Source organism: Nuphar pumila, chromosome 13 (genome assembly GCF_984573655.1).
Source record: "Nuphar pumila chromosome 13, dmNupPumi1.hap1.1, whole genome shotgun sequence".
NCBI lineage: Eukaryota > Viridiplantae > Streptophyta > Magnoliopsida > Nymphaeales > Nymphaeaceae > Nuphar > Nuphar pumila.
Genome location: NC_143261.1, coordinates 67,039,867 through 67,054,777, shown reverse-complemented (window position 1 = coordinate 67,054,777; position 14,911 = coordinate 67,039,867). Strand labels below are relative to the sequence as shown.

The following is a 14,911-nucleotide window of genomic DNA, read 5'->3' as shown; positions in this document are numbered from 1 at the left end:
TAATCTTGTTTTGAGAACGCTCATTTCGAAGGCTCCTTATCAGACGGGACCTGCAGAACTTAAGAAATTCAAGGAGCAACTGCAAGAATTATTGAAGAAAGACTTTATTCGAACGTCAGTATCTCCTTAGGGTGCTCCAATTCTAGTCGTCAAGAAGGATGGATCACTGCGAATGTGTATAGATTATCGACAACTTAATACAGTAACCATTAAGAATAAATATTCATTGTTGCGAATTGATGATTTGTTCGATCAACTTCAAGGCATAGTGACAAAAGTTTTTATCGGCAATTTCTCATTTTTCAAAAACTCGTGAGAAATTGAAAAAATTACATAAATCGCACATTTTTTTAACAAAATCTCGATAATAAAAAATTATTTTTATAAGAAAATATTAATAAAAATTATTTAAAAATAAAAATATATAGGATTTTTTCACGATAAATAGTCGTTTAAAACGTAAATATGATGTTTAAATCACAATATTTATGTTTTTTCATAAATCTCACAATATTTTGAAAATCTCGTGAGAAATTACCATTTTAAACTTTCAGGCAATTTCTCGAGATATTATCGCGAGATTTTCATAAATCTCACAATATTTGTCACACTGCTTCAAGGAGCTGCATGTTTCTCAAAGTTGGATCTGAGATCGGGTTATCATCGGCTGAAGATTAAAAAAGAAGATGTGGCTAAGATGACATTCAGATCAAGATACGGGCATTATGAATTTTTGGTCATGTTATGAATTTTTGGTCATGCCTTTTGGTCTGACTAATGCACCAGCAACATTCATGGATATGATGAATAGGGGTTTCAGACCATATTTGGATAAGTTCGTGGTGGTATTTGCTTATGACATTCTCATTTATTCTACCACGAGGGAGCAACATGAAGAACACCTGAGGATAATCCTGTAGACACTCAAAGAACATCAACGCTACATCAAATTCTCTAAGTATGCCTTTTGGTTGGAACCAAGGTTTTAAAACCCGTGACTCGGGACTCGACTCGTTCTTTATTGACTCATGACTCGGCGGGTCAACTCGGTGACTCGGACTGGGTTTTGTTAACTTTTGATTTTAAAAGAAAGACCATATATAAATTGTCATTCAAACATATAAAGGTTTGTAGAATGACTTAATTACTAGTTTAATTGATTAATAAGTAAAAATTGTAAAAATAACATCAAGTAAAATTGCTCTTAATTCAAATCTCACATTTACTAAAGAAACTACACAAGCAGGAACAAGTCTTTCAAGACAATATATAAAGAATGACTTAATTACTAGCTTCAAGAACTTTAATAGCCATGCTCGATCATGATTTACATCCTGAATATATGGACATAGTTGTTGTGTTGCAGGGCCTCAGAAAATCCTTGCAAAATTTTGGGAACATTGAGCTTTATCTTGATATTTGTAAGCGTCTGTCTGATGTAGAGTTGATTGGACCATGCCTTATATATCTGCACATAAATGCATATAAGCTTTGGATAATGAGAATGCGGTGATGTATATATATCATAATGAGGGGTACTGGGTTTGATTCCTTACTTGGAGCTACCAAAAGGAATGAATGATGGACGTGAAATTTGATAGACTTACTAATTTTGTGATTTTATATTAAGTTGGTAAGCCTATTGTTATTATGCTATTTGTTCTTTGAAAAATGAACACTTACATATGAAAAAATTGCCCATAGCCTTTGAAAAGTGAAAAAAGAAAAAAGTGCCCAAAACTCGCCCGAGTCAAGGCCGAGTTTTTGCAAAACGAGATTACCTTTCCAGGTTGACTCGTTGAAGGGCCGAGCCGAGTCACCGAGTTGACTCAACGAGTTTTAAAACCCTGGTTGGAACAAGTATCCTTCCTTAAACATATTGTTTCTAAAGATGGAATTATGGTAGACCCTGCGAAGATTGAAGCAGTCACCAATTGGACTAGACCTAAGAATTCTACCAAGATTCGTAGTTTCTTGAGATTGGTTGGGTACTATCGGTGATTTGTGGAAGGGTTTTCTCTTTTGGCAACTCCAATGATAAAGCTCATTAAGAAAGACATAAAGTTCGAGTGGAATGATAAGTGTGAGCGAAGTTTTCAGGAGATAAAGAAGTGTTTGACCACTGCTCTGGTGTTGGTCTTACCTTCTGGATCCGAAGGTTTCACTATTTACAGCAATGTCTCTCATAAGGGATTGGGTTGCGTTCAGATGTTGCACGGTAAGGTGATAGCTTATGCATCTCATCAATTAAAAACGCATGAAGTCAACTATCTAACGCATGACTTGAAGCTAGCGGCAGTTGTATTCGACTTCAAGATATGGAGACACTACTTATATGGCGAACAATTTGAAGTTTTTACCGACCACCAAAGCCTTAAATACCTGTTTTCGCAGAGAGACTTAAGCTTGAGGCAAAGAAAATGGCTGAAATTTTTAAAATACTATGACTTTGAGCTAAAATATCATCCTGGAAAGGTGAATGTAGTCGATGACGCTTTTAGCAAAAAGTTAGCGGCATTGGCTAGACTCGCAGATTGGGATTTATTTTCCTTGGTCGTGCATCAGAAAGCAGAAGCTCGATGCTTACCAGGTCGACTATTATTTGTGCAAACCATATTAAGGTCAGAATTGTGAGAGCAAATTAAGGAAAAGCAATCTTTAGATCTAGAGTTGGTCCAAGTGAGGAAGAGGATTTTAGAAAGTGAAGAGTAAGACTTCAAAGTTGATGATCAAGGACTTCTCAAATTTCGTAATAGAGTGTGCATTCCTAAGGATAATCAACTCAGGCATCAATTATTGGGCGAGGCACACCACTCAAGATATGTCATTCATCTTGGCAGCACCAAAATGTAGTGAGGTTTGAAAGATACGTTTTGGTGGAGCGGTATAAAGAGAGACATTGTTGAGTTTGTAAGCAAGTGTCTGGTGTGCCAGCAAGTGAAAATTGAGCACCAATGACCTGGTGGATTATTGCAACGACTCCTATACCTGAATGGAAATGAGCAGATGTCACAATGGATTTTGTCTCAGGACTCACAAGGACCAAGAATGGGATGGATTCAGTATGGGTGATTGTCGACAGACTAACTAAGTCAGCTCACTTCTTAGTGTGTAAGACAACTCACTCTTGTGACCAGTTAGCCCAATTGTTTATCAAAGAGATTGTTAGACTTCATGGAGTACCAGATTCGATTGTTTCGGATAGAGACTCAAAGTTCACGTCGCGATTCTGGCAGAGTTTTCAAGAAGCTATGGGGACGCATTTAAAAATGAGCATGACATTTCACCCCCAATCAGACGGACAGTAGAAGCGAACCATTCAGGCCCTGGAAAACATGTTACAAGTGTGTACTTTAGAGTATAGTGACTCATGAAATGACATCCTACTTCTGATGGATTTTGCCTACAATAATAGTTTTCAAGCAAGTATAGGCATGACTTCCTTTGAGATATTATACGGTCGACAATGTCGAACACCCGTGTGTTGGAATGAGGTCGAAGAAAAAAGATTGTTAGGGCCTGATTTGATGCAGCGGATGACAGACCAAGTGAGATTTATTCGAGAGCACCTTATAGCAGCGAAAAGTTGACAGAAAAGTTATGCAGACCAAAGACGTGGCGAGTTATAATTTGAACAAGGGGATCATGTATTTCTGAAAATATCTCCTTTTAAGGAAGTGATGTGTTTTAGTTAAAGAAGAAAATTGAATCCCAGATATATTAAACCCTCTGAGATACTCGCGAGACTTGGTCAAAGGCGTACTGATTGGCTTTGCCACCTTCCTTGTCTCAAATTCACGTGTTTCACGTCTCTATGTTGCAAAAGTGTCTGTGTGATCTCTCCCACATACTAGATACAGCTGAGTCAGTGCTGAAAATACAAGATGACATAAACATGAGGGAGAAGGCTATAGAAATCTTGGATGCAAAAGTATAAAAACTGAAAAACAAAGAAATATCTTTGGTTTTAGTTAGATTGAGCCATCACAACAAAAATGAGGCTACATGGGAGCGTGAATCAGACATCATCGAACAATTTCCATAATTATTTTCAGGTAAGATTCGGGATGAATATTCTTTTAAGAGGGGTAGAATTGTAAATCCCCTCCGACAAAATCGTCGGAGGGGATAACCTCAAAAAAAATGAAAACAAATTCCCATTTAGGAGAACTGCCTTCGATAAATCGAAACCTCACCCCCATAATCTGCGGGAGGGGGTGAGGTTTATCCTCATCCCCCTCACCCTGCGTGAGGATTATAAAAACCCTCAGGCAGCCCCTCTTCCTCCACCCGCATCAAGAGCGAGAGAGAGAGGCAGAGGGAGAGTGACGACAAAGGAAAAAAAAAAGTGCAAGACTTATCAGATTCCGGGCCGACGACAAGGTAGGCCCCTCCATCTCCATCCTCTTCTTCTTCTTTTTCTCCTTTTTTGGGGGGAAAAGGGGGGCTACCGGTGAGATGCAAAAAAACAAAAAAAAAATGCGACTACGACGAAGAGAGAGAGAAAGGGGGGGCCAATCGGCTGACGCCAGTGGCCCGACCCTTTGCCTCAAAGAGATACAGAGAGGGCCGACTCCGGCAGCCGGGCCCCTCTGTGTTTGAGAAGGGGAAAGACGGAAGGGGTGATGCCCCTTTATTAAAGGGGGAACGGGTCGGTCCGGGTGCGACCCGGACCAAACCGGGTCGGTCTGGGCGCGACCTAGATCAAGCCAAATAAAAAAAAAAGAGATTGGTTCGGTCTGGGTGTGACCCAGACCGAATCGGGTTAGTCTGGGTCGCACCCAGACCGAACTGAACCATGGTCCTTTAAAAAAAAAAGATTGTCGGTCGAACCGGTTCAGGTTAGGTCGGTTCAGACCAAACCGATCCTGGTCCAACCGGTTCAAGTAGAGTCGATTCAGACTGAACCAGTCTGAATCGAACCAGTTTGGATCAAACAGGGTCAAACCGAACTGGTTCAGTCTGACTGGGTCTCAGCTCCATATTGATTTGATTTGGACCAGCCCGAATATGGATCGAGTTTGATCCAATTAGTTTGGACAGATCCAGATAAAGCTAGATCCAGGGAGATATGGGTCTGGATCTAGAACAGAACTAGATCTGGTTCAGATCAATTCTTGATCCAGATCAGTTCTAGATCTAATTGAAACAGTTATGGATCTAGATAAGAACTGGGTCTGGATCCAGTTAGAGTGTTCTGAATCCAGATCAGTAATGAGTATGGATTCAATCAGACCGTTTTGAACCTAGTTCATAAATGGATCTGGATAGGGTTATGAGTTATTTTTGAATTATGAAAATAATTTCAAAATAACCAAAATGCCCTTGTGAGTATCTAAAATCCACTTTTGATAAAATGAACATAACTTTGTACTCTAAACTCAGAATCAAGTGAGGTTTGGTGCATTGGACTCGTATTGCAGAAGAGAATTTGTTTGTCCGTTAGTTTTAGTCAAATCAAGAATATAAATATTGAGGTCTCACGAGTAAATTCGAGAAGGGGTATTTTTGTAATTTTGTTAAAGTATGAGAGATTATGTGCATTAATATGAATATACTTGTGTAATGACCAGATCCCACTCTTAGAGCATCTTGAGACTCGATTGCGACTAGAGTACAATATTCATATTCGAGATAAGAGATATTATAAGTAACTTTAGATGTCAATAAACTTCCTTACGTTACATGTTATTGTTGTGAATTAACATGATTAGCATGATAGCTTTTAAGTATAAAAATAATATGCATAAATTGACCATGCATAATATTATGAAATGATTGCATCCACATATTAGTTGTGGAATACATGTTGTATATCATGCATGTTAGAAATATTATTTTATGATAGCATATCTATGTGATAAATTGCTAATGACATGCATTGTGATGAGATTGTGTTTAAACTTGAGTCCCATTTTATTCTATTCATGTTGTATGAATGGATATTTTGAGATTAGCATGCATAACCCCTTAAATCCCGAAAGTGGTGACCTATGGTAAGGGCTACCTGGTTTGCGGCCAGATTGCAGCCGTCATACAAAGTGAGCCACCGGTGATTTAACGATATGGAGACCCTACATCGTTGCGTGCTTATTATGAGATAAGTGAGAGTCCAAATGTCATCCTGAGATTAAAGAATGAGATCGGTCGTGATCATTTCACGATATCACTCGTGAGAGAACAAATAAAATACGAGTTTGAGAATGTGGGTTTATGTGTTGAACTTAGCTTATGACTTAAGGTTACACTCACACAGTGTATGAGGACTCTAAACGACCATGGATGGTTAAGAACCATCATGGTTAGGATGTAGCATGAATCATACCGAGATTGAGATTGAGCCTGAGCCTGAGCCTGACCTCCTGGCTAGCTACCGATGGGATCCCTTTTTTGTTTCACTATAGTGTCTGGTGGTCTAGAGACGACTGTGAGTGTATGGTTCATTGTCTGACCAACATGTATAATTTAGGTGTTCTACGCAGGTTGCTACGCCCATAGCCGGCTATGACCGGTATAGCGGACCTAGGATTAATTTGGTGTGACAAAGTATTTAAGAGTGAATGTGAGGGGGGTAATTAAAACATACAAACTTTTGTGGTGTCGAAAACTAAACTCAGACTAGGAGCTTAGATCCCACTACAGTTGTAAGTGGAAGTGGTTATTTGCTTATAATTATTTCCTACTGGGTTATAGACTCACCTCCTTATTTAATTACAATTGTAGGTTCCAGGCACACTAACACAAGCAGGACTTAATTGAATACTTCTTCAGCAGAACACTTGGTAGTTTTTATCTTTCATGTCATTAAACATTCATGTATTTGTTATTTTCTTTTGTTATGAATGATGAACATTGTAAAGAAACTGAGTTATTGAAAAAAAGAATGAAAAAAAATTTAATCATGTTTCCTATGTGTGAACATTGTATGCTTTCCGTGTAGAAAGTAATACCAACCGAACTCAGACCCCCGAAGTCCCAGATTAGGGTGTAACACCATGCTTCATAAAGTTTATGAAATATAGGTTAACATGATTAAAAAAATACAAGTTATAGTTTTTAAGCATGAGAGAAAAAATCCTACATTGGATGATTTAGAATTTTTTAATCATATTCATTCAATTTTAGTCAAAAGATGAGATAAGAGCAATACTCATTTACATTGCACATTCACTCAATCCCAAATATTATGCAAAGAAGTGGCAGGAAGATGATGTTGGTCGTGTCCTTCCAAATTTAGACCCAGAGTTATCAAGGCATAGAAATATATATATGGCAAGACTTTATCGAGAATTACATATTCTAAATCAAGTCATACAAGAGTTTGAGAAATTTTTATCTTCAAGATTATATTGACAAGCATTAATAGCGAGAGAGAAGAAGAATATAGATCCTATCACATGGTGGTCAACATTTGGATCAGAAACAACTTCTTCAACGTCTTGCATTGAGATTGCTATCTCAGCATGCTAGTTCATCCTGTTGTAAAAGAAATTAGAGCACATATTCTCAAATCCACAACATGAAGAGAAACAAACTCACCAGCAAAGCGTGCAGAGGATTTAGTATATGTTCATTCTAATCTTCGACTACCTTCGCGAACAAATGATGAATAAAGGTATTAATTGCTCTTAGTTATTTGACTATTTCTTAGTTTCTTTATTTAAATATACTTGTATTTAATATTTTCAAATTGGGTTTGTAACGCAGACAAGGATCATCCAAATTTTGGGATGTAAACCCAGAAAAAGTATGATTTTCTAAGACTTAGAGAGAGAACATAATTTCAACATTACAAACATGGACTTATCTGAGCCTAGTCTTCCTTCTTATGATGCATTTGATGATGAAGCAGAAAATTATTAGGATCTATTACCTTATCGTCATATACATTGCATAAGATATACTTTTGGTATGTAATAATTATGCGTTGTTTGCTTCTTTTATTAGTATATTGTATAATTTACTTCTTTTTTGCTTTATTTATTTGATTGTTTGTATAGTATATTTAGGTTGATCTAATTGTGATGTTAGTTTTTATGATAAATAATAGAATTGTAGATTGTTAATTTGATTTATTGCATGCTTGATGAATTGATTTGATGATATTATGATAATTGTTTTTCATTTCATTAGTGTTACTATTAACTGTTAAAAATTATATATATATACCCTCTCACAACCCCGCACCCAAGTTTTTTTAAAGTACCGCATCTCTGCACCCGCACCTATGTGACATAGGTTGTGACCTTTCCGTCTAAGGATTTCCATATGGTAATGAGGACCGATGATGTCAGCGAAAGAAGAAAGTTTAGGAATAATTACAAGAAACAGAAACAATAAGCATACAAGTGACAACCACAAATATATAGCCAAGGTGATAAAAATTTTAAATAGTAGATAATTCTCAGCCATGAAAAAGGGGCAAAATAGGAACCGATAAGACACTTCATAAAAGTCAGCTACCAATAACAAGTGCATGGCTATCTCTCAGTAATCTATGTGTAATAATAACTATGAAATTTTTCACTCCAGTGGATTAGTATCCAAGTTTGATGAAGCAGACCTGATGCCGCTCTTTCCATCTTGGGAAAAAGCTATTCCCCAGAAGTTGAAATAGATGATCCCGCATTTCATCGTTTGTAACCAGCAAACAACGACAACTGACAGCTGCATATAGCCAGTACCTGGCGAATATAATCCAAACAACAATGAGCTCTAATAACACAGCATGCAGACTGAACACAGCATTGGAAGGTAATGATGTCAAGCATGTAGAGATTGATAGGTCTAGATTGAAGTCCTTGTCAGACATTAGCTAAAATTCTCCCAAGAAAAACAAAATTTCTTAGTCATATACTTTGAACTACCCAAGTCACAACAACTGTGACAATTTACAACAACCATCACATTCAAGAATTTTACTATTTTGAGCTCCCAAACACCGTTCTCTTGGTTGAGTAATTATTTATTCTTTTTTTCTTTACATGTTTCTTGAACAGTATAAACAGCTGAAGTTGTTCAAATAAATTACCAATTATTGGCTAAATCAGCAGTACTTGAAATCAAGTTTTTAAAACATGTAAACATACTTATTAGAGAAACCCATCTTTATTTTTTTCTGAAAAAGATTTAAAGAAACCTTCTTCCAGCTTAATTGAGTCAAAACCTTTTTGTGAGAAACAATTTTTTTTCAATGATAACATTACGATGAAAAGGTTATTTCTTTGTTGGAGTGTGGTGCCTTTTTCCTACCTGGATATAAATCCATAATTTTCACGGATCCAACTTCGCGGTAAGTTGGTCGGGCGTTGCAGGAGACCTGCCCGTAGAGTGGGGGTTCGAGAGCATTAGCCCCGAGACGAATTTTTTTGAAGGGTGGTTCTGCAATTTTACCCTAGACTCTTTGTTGTATCCAACAATACTAGTAGACCCCATGTAAAATTGTGTAATCCTCCTCAGTATTGTGTATCTCAATCAATAAAGAAGAAGGCTCTGTGGGGTCGTGGACGTAAGCAATTCATGTCGAACCACGTAAAAACCTTGTTTTCGTGTGGCTGTTTTTTCTCCTTTTGTTTTTTTGTGCTTGTTTCTTCGATCCATCAGTAGGTCAAAGCATGGTTCCCTAACATTTATTCTAACTCCATTTTCTTGTTTAGCCATCAAAAAGCTCAGTTACATATTTGTGCAAGATGGTAACTAGCATTTTTTAGTACTGCATCAATTATCTGAAAGTGCAACCTGTGGCATCTAATTTAATATATGTTAATATCTGAGGCCTTGCCCTGATTTAAAGTTATTCATCGTCTCAATGTGGGAAATGAAGGCATATGGAGAAAAGCAAAAAATAAAAAGTAAATAGGTTATTTTTTCTATATTTTTTTCCTTTTTTTAGAATAATAAGTTTTTTAGTTGAAGTCATTTCATCTATTTTACTTGAATTGTGCATAGAAATTAGTAGTTCTTCATTCCCTCCTGCCCAACAACTCACAAGAAGAGATTAGATATGTCCAGTACACCCATGAACATAAAATTAATATCCACTGAGGTAGGCAAGGACGTCTGAACTGCACAGAAAAAGGTAAGGATCAAGAGCTAACCAATCATCATTTGAACCAACCGGGGTAGCAAAGAGTGCACGGGATCTCCGCCAGTTTTCTATCAACTGTTTGTTTTGTGGTTTTTCTGCAGTACCGCCCTTTAGGCGCCGGTTATGCAACACAATAAGCGGCAATTTCTTTGATGGACTCATTTCACGTAATGCATTTACAACGGAATTCAACTGCCATGAAATTGTCACAAGTGCTTCCCATGGTAAATAATCTCAAATTTTGGCATCTGCTCTATTGCCAAAGAAAAGTAAAGCAAATTGTAACAAACATTCTACCTGGAAGAAGCTAAAATCATATGAACCCTGATTGAAGAGGCCCACATTGGCACCATCAACCACAGCATCAAATGGCCCATTCTTTTGAAGCCAATCCTAGAAGAACCAACCACTTGAATTAGCTAAACTTGAATTTAATACTTGGAACAAACATTACTCTGGAAGTTCTAATGTCAAAATCACTACCAGATTAATCACAAAATCCTTTCTTTTTCAGAAACTATGTACCAGACATGATCATCAATTGATAATAGTATAATAATGGTAAAACAACCAAAAAAGTCTGGATTTTTAACATGAATTCAATATTATCAACATGAAAAAGGGTCAAGCTAAAGAGAATTACAGCCACATTGTACGTACACACAAACAGAAATCCCACCTGAAACTTTGTGAAAGAGGTCTTAACCTCTCGTTGGCAAGCCAAATCCGCCACAGACTTCGCGAAATTCTCCGTCTCCACAGGGTCGATGTCGATTATGACCAGCCGCTCCCCGCACGCCTGGCAAAAGCCATTGTCATCTATCCTCGTCCTCACAACCTTCCATTCCCCCTTCCCCAACCAACCCTTCCCATGCCACCCGCCTCCCCCGTCAACAACTCCTGCCCTAACCTCCTCTGCGTCCCAATCCTCCACCCCAACCCCGGCGGACGCCTCGCTGAGGAACCACCTCTCTGCGATCTCCGCCGTCGACTCAGACACCGCCCTCACCGTCTTCCTCAACCTCTGCAGAAGCGAGTAAACCTTCTCCCCCCTTCCGGCATCCGAACTCGCCCGCAGCAGCGCGGCGAGCTCACCCTCCTCCGGCAGAACCCCAATCTTCACCATATACTCGTCGACTTCGTACGCCTTCTCCACATCCCCAACTCTGCAAAACCCTAGCAACGCCGGGCCGAATGAGCGGAGCCGCGGAGCGAGCCCCGACTCCGGCATCTGTCGGACGAGATCGAAGGCGAGGTCGATGTCGCCCTTCTCGGCGGCGAGGCGGGTGAGGGCAGTCATCGTGGCCTCGTTTGGCGGCACCCCGTCGGCGCGCATTCGGTCGTAGATCTCGAACCCGCGGTCGACGACGTCCACCCGATTGAGCCGGTCGGCGGCGGAGTCGGGGAGGGAGCAGAGGTAGAGGAGGACGTTGTAGTGGTGGCTGGAGAGTGGGACGCCGGCGAGGCGGGCCTCGTCGTAGAGCACGATGGCGGAGGCGGCGTCGCCGTTCTTCGAGCACATGTCGAGGCGGTGGCGGAGGACGTTCTCCGGCGCCTCGAAGCGGGCCTTCTTCCGGCGGGGGATGCGGGGGTTAGCGATGTGGGGAGAGGGCTGGGCCCCGGAGAGGGAGGCGGTGGGCTTCATGATGGGCGGAGGTGAGCGGTGGAGGTGGCGGGGGCGGAGGCGGAGGGAGGGGAAGGTGGTGGAGGGGCATCTGAAGAAGGGCTTGGCTCGCAGGGCTGAGGAGGTGAGCTGCCCAAGTAGCATCATTCAGGGGGTTTGGTCGGTGCACAATGGACTGAATTGGATCAGTGAGTTTTTGAGCTGAAACTGTTCGAAGTTTCGAACAAGGGTGGGAAGGTGAGCCCTTTTTCTTTTTTTTTATTTATTATTTTTTAAAGATTTGGGTTGGATAGGGTTGTGATGGTGGGACCAGAATCACTCTAATATGAAAACTGGAAATACGAGAACACTAATTTGAACCGCAATTTGCTGTATTTTTTTGTTCTTTTCTCTTGAATCTAACTGTTTGGTTTTATAAGAACATAAACCAGATTTTTTTAAGACTTTAAAAACAATGACTCATATTTTTTATAAATATTAAAGCATTCAAAAATCATATTTTTCATCTGAAAATACAGGATCCAATGGTTGATTCTTAACAAATTCATCATGCCAAGCACATTCACATGGTTGGATTTGCAAAACAAATGTTGAAAATACCCATATTTTAGTGGCTCTATGGGACCATACCCTTCTTCTCGAACGATATTTTATATTTACCAATATGAATATCGGTGCAAAGAAAGAAAAAAAAAAGAAAGCAAATCGGTTGCACTCATCCCCTACGTCATCCCTAACTTCATACACCTCTTTGAAATTTCATTCATACAAGTTGTTTTGATCAAATAGTCCACAGATATGATCTACATCATTCATTTAGTGAAGATCGACGTTTAAATGCCTGAAATCTCACTTGTATGCTAGATTTTTTTTACTATTAAAATATCAACGGTTGGCAAAACACAAAACTTTGTGATTTAACAAGTCAGTTTTTCATCCACAAAATGTGATCTAAGAGTTGTTTCTTATTAAATCGACCATGATGAATTCATCTATAAGGTTAGATTTGATAAAAAACAATTTACATCATAAAATTTAAGAGGGGCATGAAAATGGGGATGATATAGGAGACTAGTGGAACCGAGAGGCGTGTCTGAGGAGAAAAACAATGTTGTTTGTGAATCAGCCTGATTCAGCCAATTCATATCGTATAGGCCAGAAATGGATACGAAACCAAGTTGAATCAGCTTATTTTTAAATAATTTTTACAAATAGTTTAAAATATCTTTTTAGTGTTTTTTTACACACGTCATCTGCTGGTTAAAAATTGGCTGATTTAGTTCGATTCGGTTCAGAATTCGTATTGGCTGATTCCCTGAACCGTTTTCAAAATCTATTCAGGGTCGATACCAATTTTGACAACATTGGAGAAAATGTTTGCTACAAACTTTTGTATGTACAAGCACTTGTAGATCACTGTAGTGCAGATAATTTTGATTCAATCAGACATTATAGATAGAATCAGCATGTTTAGAATAGTAGGATTCAGTTTTTGAATTGTGTTTTCCATGAAAAACACAATTTTATGTCTTAGAAAAGTATTGCACGTTGTAGGCTATTGATTTTTGAGCCTAATAAAACCTGCCTGCATGTCATAATTGGATGATTTAAGAGATGAGTCCCACTAAAAAATCATGTAGCACAAAAAAAACCAAAAAATAAGAGAATTAGAGAAAAAAAGAGAGGCATTTGTAACAACTGGCACTGAACTGTTTGGAGGCTTCATATGCTTGTAGAAAAATCCGAAGCCATGCTAATTTTTGGAATAACACACATAGGGCTGGAAAATGAAACGAGCTGCAAGTGGTTCGTCTCATAAAGAGCTCATTTAAACCCATAAAATAAGCTCGACAAGCCAAAGGTGAATAGATGTGTTTGGCTCAGCTTAACTCATATAGGCTCGTTAGGTGATAATAATAGTAATAGTTTAGATACAGTTTATCATATAATGTCAAGTAGGAAAAATAAGCAATAGGTTTAGAGTTTGCTTCTAGCTTTAATATAATGTATTTTAATTTTAAACAAGCCAGCTTGAGCTCTGGTCGACAGGTTTCAGCCCAAATTCCATTACTTTCTGATTTGAAACAATGTATTTTTTTGGAAACGAACCCGCTCAAACTTGAGCCCTGAGGGATTTAGTGCAATGAAGGGGGCCTTCGCCACTAGATGTGTGCCCAGGGTTCCATTCCCATAAGTATCAAACCTCTTGGGCAAGGGAAAGCCCTTGCTCAGCCGAAGCCAGGCGACTCCCTGGGGGCAAGGGTTGTGCCACAGGTTTACACCATCAAAAAGCCACCGTAAGTAAGGCAGGCTTAGCCAGCACGACTAGGTCTCTGATCCCAAGGGTGGTTTCCCCGCATTAGTAAAAAAAAAAGGCTCAAACTTGGCTCAGTTGGGTTTGTCATGAGCTCGGGCTCAACTCAACTCGCTGTAAAACAGAGGGAGTTTGAAACTGTGAACACCTTATGTTCTGTTCATTTGACTCGTTAACCAGCCACACACACACAGCATATGAATATCAGCAAATCCAGACACATTCTAATCTCAACAAACTGGTTGCTCATCACAATTTAATGCTTCAACTTGGTCAGCTTGGCCACAAGTCGTTCATTTGGTAAGCGTAGCATTAAGAATGCTCGCTCATAAGGGCTCTGCCTTCCTGGTTACCAGCAATGTGATTTGTCACCTGACATGGAATGACCATGGTTCTCAGATTCATATTCGCCCACAAATTTAGCTGAGCCTTCATGACAATACGAGTCTGGTTAACTCTAAACTTTTATCGTGAAATGTCGCATGCCATTAAGATTGTTACCGGCATTCTTTGGATTATGTTTGGATTAAGAAATCAAAACATCACAACTCATCTAATCAAATGTGAGTGGGGCTCAACAAATTGGACTAATCAAATATAACCCACAAATTGGACAAAAGCATCAAATCAAAGCATTCAACTCAACTCGCTTACCTAGAAGCCGTTTCTGACGCAAATGCATTCAAAACTTGTTTCTCAATCTATGGGAAGTATTCAAAGTACGCCTGTAAATCACTGTTGTTCAACAGCAGTAGCACCAAAGGCAAAGCCAAAAGTTCACCTTAATTACACAGATGCTTGTGTATCACAAGCTTTAAGGCCACCACTAAGTAGTAACACACATCAACAATATTACGAGCACTCAAGAGAGTTGCACCATCCAGAG

General features: G+C 39.1%; 1 protein-coding gene across 1 annotated transcript in view; it reads right to left on the bottom strand.

Annotated features, from left to right (window-relative positions):
* Nucleotides 1-12,063, bottom strand: part of LOC149818575 (proteinaceous RNase P 1, chloroplastic/mitochondrial-like) — a 35,113-nt gene extending 23,050 nt beyond the window's left edge. Inside the window, exons 1-4 of the mRNA XM_089984931.1 lie at nucleotides 10,767-12,063; nucleotides 10,385-10,480; nucleotides 10,098-10,279; nucleotides 8,564-8,684 (exon numbers count right to left, since the gene is read on the bottom strand). Coding sequence (XP_089841057.1) covers nucleotides 8,564-8,684; nucleotides 10,098-10,279; nucleotides 10,385-10,480; nucleotides 10,767-11,858 — 1,491 coding nt within the window. The 5' untranslated portion in view covers nucleotides 11,859-12,063. The remainder of the gene's footprint in view (nucleotides 1-8,563; nucleotides 8,685-10,097; nucleotides 10,280-10,384; nucleotides 10,481-10,766) is intronic.
* Between the last annotated feature and the right edge of the window lie 2,848 nt (nucleotides 12,064-14,911).